The following is a 6,000-nucleotide window of genomic DNA, read 5'->3' on the forward strand; positions in this document are numbered from 1 at the left end:
CAAGTGGCTGCTTGTGAAGTGGCCTATGTAATATTCAGACAAAAATAACAGAATAGAGGAACGTAATCAAGAAAATAGTTAATATTGACTGAATGGACACAGGTGTGTTGAACACATTTTTCATTTTACAAATATATTTCCAATTATGATACTCTTACAGCAGCATACTGTGATTTAAACTACCATTCAAAACATTGGGGTCAGTAAGAATTTTTTACTTTTATTTTTTTAAAGAAATGTTTCTTGAGCACCAAATCAGCATATTAGAATGATTTCTGAAGGTTCATGTGACGATGAAGACTGAAGTAATAGCAGCTGAAAATTCAGCTTTGCCATCACAGGAATAAATTACATTTTAAAATATATTAACAAAAAAAGTTATTTTAAATTGTAATAATTCAAAGCATTACTGATTTTACTTTATTTTTAATAAAATAAATGCAGCTCTGGTAAGCATAAGAGACTTCTTTCAAGATACAGTATTGAGTTCAAGTGCACAATTCTCGTGAGTTACATGAGTTTGTTTCATTGCATGCACACATAAACTTCCACTAAGGGTTAAAGAACTGTACTGTGTGGAATCATAAACAGATAAAAATGGAGATTGATTTGAGAGGAAATTTTTACCGAGAGCAGCTTCTCAGCTGTTGGTCTCTTCTTAGGGTTTTTTGTGAGGGAAATTTTAACAAAATTATGGAAGGATGTAGACCTGCGGAAAAGCAAGACAGTTAAGACAGAAAGGGACAGAGACAGGGATTGAAGATTTTATTTGTAAAACACTCATTCAGAACACGCTGTATATTTCTCTATAACTCAAATATACAAACATATACATACAAACAGGCCAGAGAGACTCACCATTTGGTCTTGTCCTTTAGCTTGGGTGGCTGGAAGTTGCTTTTAGACATCAGAAATAAAGCCCTGCACATACACACAAAAAGTAAGAAAGAAGGGGAACACAAAGATACAAATATCTGAGTAAATATGTGGATATTTGGTTGTAGTCTAATTAATTATCTTGGCTTCAAACATTTTTGCACATAATTAAGTTAAGATTCACAATAACTTTGGGCCTGGAGCAAATGCCTTGGTTAAAAACATGTCTGCTCATTGGCAACAAGTGTGTGTGTGTGCGTGTGTGTGTGTGTGTGTATACCTCATGGGATGAAGGTCAAACATGGGAGGCTGTAGTTCTGCCAGTTCTATAGATGTGATTCCAACAGCCCAGATATCACACAGATGATTATAACCCCCATTCTTCTCCACTGCCGCCACCTCTGGAGCCATCCTATAAACACAAACACAGAGCAGACGAGACATTAAAATCACTATTGTTTAAAAGTTTTTTCTTTTTAAAACAAATGAGTGCCTTTATTCAGCAAGGACAGGTTACAATAGGGCCTTTCGCACCGCTTTAGTTCCAGAACTAAATGTACAGTACTAAAGTACTGGGACGATTTTGCGCAAACTATTTCCCAGTACCATTTAAAGGGTTGCATTTCGCACCGAGAGTGTGTACTAAGAAGTGACGTAAGCCGATCGACAGCGTCGTCATTTGTGCGTGGCGTTCAACAACATTATAATAATCAGAAATGTTTCTTGAGCACCTAATCAGCATCTTAGAATGATCATGTGACACCAAAGTAATAGCTGCTGAAAATTCAGCTTTATCATCACAGGAATAAATTACATTTTAAAATACATTAAAATAGAAAACAGGTATTTTAATTGCAATAATATTTCTATTTTTAACTGAAGTTTCAATCCAATAAATGCAGCCTTGGTGAGCCTAAGAGGCTTCTTTCAAAAACAACTTAAGGTCTGATCATTTGCTTGACTTTTACAGACTTTTAATGAGTGAGGGGAAACTGTTTCTAACATAATCGACAGCTGAAAATCTCATCACTCATGAAACTCACACATTATAGATAAAGAAAAGAAAATATAAATACGATGGAGAAATGTGTCCTCCCTTAAGGTGAAATATGAATTACTAGATTTTAAAGTAAGATCATTACATTGTAAAAACTGCTTTTTAGTACAATGACAGAGGTAGTGACAGTTTCTTAAAACAGCCTTTCGATATGTTGTATAACCTCAACCCTGTAATAGATGTTAACCGGCTGTAGCCACTTCTCTATTCTGCTGCAGACCTTTAACTTAGAAACTCACACACAAAACACAACCACCTCTTGCTTCACACCGACTCCATGCTGAGATACAGAAAAAATATCATTGCAGTCCGAACAGTAATGACGGGAAGGAACAATCAGTCACACTTTTGCATGTTAACACCTCATCCCTGGGACATCTGTAGCATCACAGTGTATGTGTGTGTGTGTGACAAACAAGAATCAGCACAGCTATGAAGTCAAGCCTACCAGCTCTGACCACTTCCTCTCCACTCAAGACAAACAGGCCATGCCCAAGAGTGTGTGTCTAATGGTGAAGCGGCTGGTTCTGCCCGTGTGCTCAGTTATCAAAGCTCATCATGAACAGAAATACACACAAAGTCTGATTAAGTCACAAAATGCTATTAAATTCTCCTGTTTATTGAAGGTTGTAGAGCTGCATTCTTGTCTCGTGAGCTGAACTTCACATGCACTTTGCGTGTCTACCCTCGTCTAGCCGACTGTGTTTGGCACAACAGTAGGTTATAGTTCACAGAAATCCTGAAGGAGCCATTCACTCTGAATAAGGCACTTATTGCCATGTTTCATTGTTATTTTGGAACAATGAAACGTCTTTCAGCGTTTGGTCATTTCACTGTGAACGGCACCTCTGCTGTTCTTACGGTAGACTTCTATTTTATAATGTGGATTATGAGATTCTACGCACGTTCACAGAGTCTTAAACTTTTTTTTACAATGTTATTCCATTTTTCCCCCCATGTTGTAATACCTTTTCCGGACTTTTCAAATGTACAGAGAGCTGAAAAGAACATGTATACCAAGCATATTTAAATATAACTGCTTCTTCATCACAGAACAGGTCTTACCAGTAGGGCGTCCCAATGAAGGATTTCCTTTTTGCCATGGTGGCCGTTATTTTAGCAGCGACTCCAAAGTCGGCTGTAAAACAGGAAGATTTTTTAAACATTCAAATTCAATGGCACACAAGCACACACCCTGCAATTATTGCGTGACCATCTCACCTAATTTGACATCTCCATTGTCAGTGAGCAGAATATTCGCCCCCTATTGCACAATGAGTTGAGAGTTATTAACTAGCAGGAGAAAGATAGTTTGAAACAGGTAGAACACCAATATAATGAATACATAAAATGATTATAAAGCTGTATTACCTTGATGTCTCTGTGCATCTTCCCTTTGGAGTGCAGATAAGCCAGACCCTAAACACACACACACACACATATCATCTCAAGGTGTTTAAAGGTTTAATATAATATTACATAAAGTCTCTACAGCATTAGACCATGTGAAGGATGTGAACCATGTTTGAAGGACCTTACCTGTAATGTCTCTCTGCACACATATGAGATCTGAAGTTCAGAGAGTGGACCTGTAACTGCACATGTACACAGACACACACATATTTAGCAGTGTCATACAGGATAAAAAAAATGGAGGGTGTATATTTTCAACACACACAACCAATTTACCATGATAAATGTCTTGTAAGGATCCTCCACTGCAGTATTCCATACAAATCCACAACTTCTCACGGCTAGATGTGTGGGGCATTTAAATAAATATTTAATCTTTTAAATATCTGAAATCTTGTGTTTTATAATCTCAATAAAATTTAGTCATCTAAAATACTTAATTTATAGAAAAATCCAGTTATTTGTTACCAGAGGTAGCTGCCAAAATAAGCCACAATGTTGTGATGGGTGCATTCCTTCACCATAAAAATCTCCTGCTGGATGATTGAGAAATCATCACCTAAAAGAGAGAGGAATCAATATATGAGAGCTGTATAAATTAAACGGTGAAAAGAAAGATGGAGTGCTTGAATCAGATATAGACAGCATATCAGAACTCGTGTCAGTTTTCATTTACTTCTCCAAGTTTACTTCTTACTTCATTCACTACAAGACCACTTAAGTGAACTTTTATGTGATTTTAAAATTTTTAATAAAAACTAAGAGACCAACAGCATCTAAAATATAGACGATCCATATGCATCCACATGCACTGTAATCTAAAATCTTAAGTCAAATACTTAAATGTATCATGATGTGTCTTTTGGCCCATAAAAAAAAAGAATAAAAATGCTATAATCCAAAATTTCACACCTCAAACTCCACAACCTGCTTCGTTAAAGGAGTGACTCACACATCTTCATGTTTTAAACAGCTTTCATTCACCGTGTGACTCAAAGAACAGGCATCTTTGCCCAAGCACATGATCTATTTATGACTTTAATGGTTGTAGTACAGTAAATACTGCATTGTTTCCTGCAGGTGGTGCTGTTTCCTATATATAAGAATTGGTCATCCTGATGCTCAGAGAATCTCTTGATCGGTTCACGACAGCTGAAAATCTCATCACTCATGAAACTCACACATTATAGATAAAGAAAAGAAAATATAAATACGATGGAGAAATGTGTCCTCCCTTAAGGTGAAATATGAATTACTAGATTTTAAAGTAAGATCATTACATTGTAAAAACTGCTTTTTAGTACAATGACAGAGGTAGTGACAGTTTCTTAAAACAGCCTTTCGATATGTTGTATAACCTCAACCCTGTAATAGATGTTAACCGGCTGTAGCCACTTCTCTATTCTGCTGCAGACCTTTAACTTAGAAACTCACACACAAAACACAACCACCTCTTGCTTCACACCGACTCCATGCTGAGATACAGAAAAAATATCATTGCAGTCCGAACAGTAATGACGGGAAGGAACAATCAGTCACACTTTTGCATGTTAACACCTCATCCCTGGGACATCTGTAGCATCACAGTGTATGTGTGTGTGTGTGACAAACAAGAATCAGCACAGCTATGAAGTCAAGCCTACCAGCTCTGACCACTTCCTCTCCACTCAAGACAAACAGGCCATGCCCAAGAGTGTGTGTGTCTGTAAGATAATGTGAGTCTGTGTGTCAAAAACAGCAGCAGGGCCTGAGGGTTTGTCTGCTAAAAGCTGAACTCAGGCAGCTTCCTCTGAGCTTGATGCACTTCTCAGAAAACAAGCTGTTAGTATTTAGTAGTGTCAATTATAATAAATCAAGCTAGCCATAGCTAGGATCCCACTGACATTCTTTAAAATACACTACTGTTTGACGCAGGATTGTGGGTATTGCACATAATTGTACTCATTCCCGCAGGTTCCGTGCTTTTAATGTGGAAAATTCCCCAAAACACATCAAAGAAGCTCAGGATAGTTGATGGAATTAATCACTTGCGCGTTTTTAAGTCTTGCCAATTTAAACATGCAAGTGATTTTAAACCATACAGTAAAAATACAATAAAAAGTATTACAGTAATATTGTAAAATATTACTACAACTTAAAATAACAGTTTTCTATCTAAACATATTTAAAAATGTAACTTATTAAATAAAATAAAGTAAAAAAAAAATGGCACCAAAATTTTAAACAGTAAAGTATCTTACACTATAATTACAGCATAATATGTGTGGTTTGTATTCAAGGGAGACAATTCCATTTGTTTGTCATGAAATAGTTTTTTAATGGTCTTTTACACCAAAGCTGACAAAGCGAGAAGAAATGTATTAGGAAGGAATTAGGTAAATTCAAAATTCAAAACATTTGGGTGCAAACTTAAAACTAGATAAACAACTTGCGTGAAAAAGCCTCACTTATCTTGAGACATTCATATGCAACTATAATGTCACTGATTAGATCTCTCTGTTCTGTCAACAAAATGTTATCTGATATTAGACAGAAGCTAATACCATCTAGGGCTGCACGATATTGGAAAAAACTCACATTGCGATATTTAATTTTTCTGCGATATATATTGCGATATGGAAAAAAAAAAAATCACCACATGACTTGACTAGTTT

At 36.2% G+C, this 6,000-nt stretch overlaps 1 protein-coding gene across 4 annotated transcripts in view; it reads right to left on the reverse strand.

Moving 5' to 3' along the window:
• LOC107736580 (mitogen-activated protein kinase kinase kinase kinase 5-like) overlaps positions 1-6,000 on the reverse strand; it is a 29,686-nt gene that overhangs the window by 10,577 nt on the left and 13,109 nt on the right. For all 4 annotated transcript variants that reach the window (XM_016547983.1, XM_016547964.1, XM_016547971.1 and 1 more), the window contains exons 4-12: positions 3,815-3,905; positions 3,623-3,687; positions 3,473-3,528; positions 3,305-3,352; positions 3,155-3,197; positions 2,999-3,071; positions 1,157-1,288; positions 859-921; positions 628-709 (exon numbers count right to left, since the gene is read on the reverse strand). In XM_016547983.1, the coding sequence (XP_016403469.1) occupies positions 628-709; positions 859-921; positions 1,157-1,288; positions 2,999-3,071; positions 3,155-3,197; positions 3,305-3,352; positions 3,473-3,528; positions 3,623-3,687; positions 3,815-3,905 (653 nt within the window). The remainder of the gene's footprint in view (positions 1-627; positions 710-858; positions 922-1,156; positions 1,289-2,998; positions 3,072-3,154; positions 3,198-3,304; positions 3,353-3,472; positions 3,529-3,622; positions 3,688-3,814; positions 3,906-6,000) is intronic.

Source organism: Sinocyclocheilus rhinocerous, unplaced genomic scaffold (assembly GCF_001515625.1).
Source record: "Sinocyclocheilus rhinocerous isolate Xijiao unplaced genomic scaffold, SAMN03320098_v1.1 scaffold1214, whole genome shotgun sequence".
Classification (NCBI taxonomy): domain Eukaryota; kingdom Metazoa; phylum Chordata; class Actinopteri; order Cypriniformes; family Cyprinidae; genus Sinocyclocheilus; species Sinocyclocheilus rhinocerous.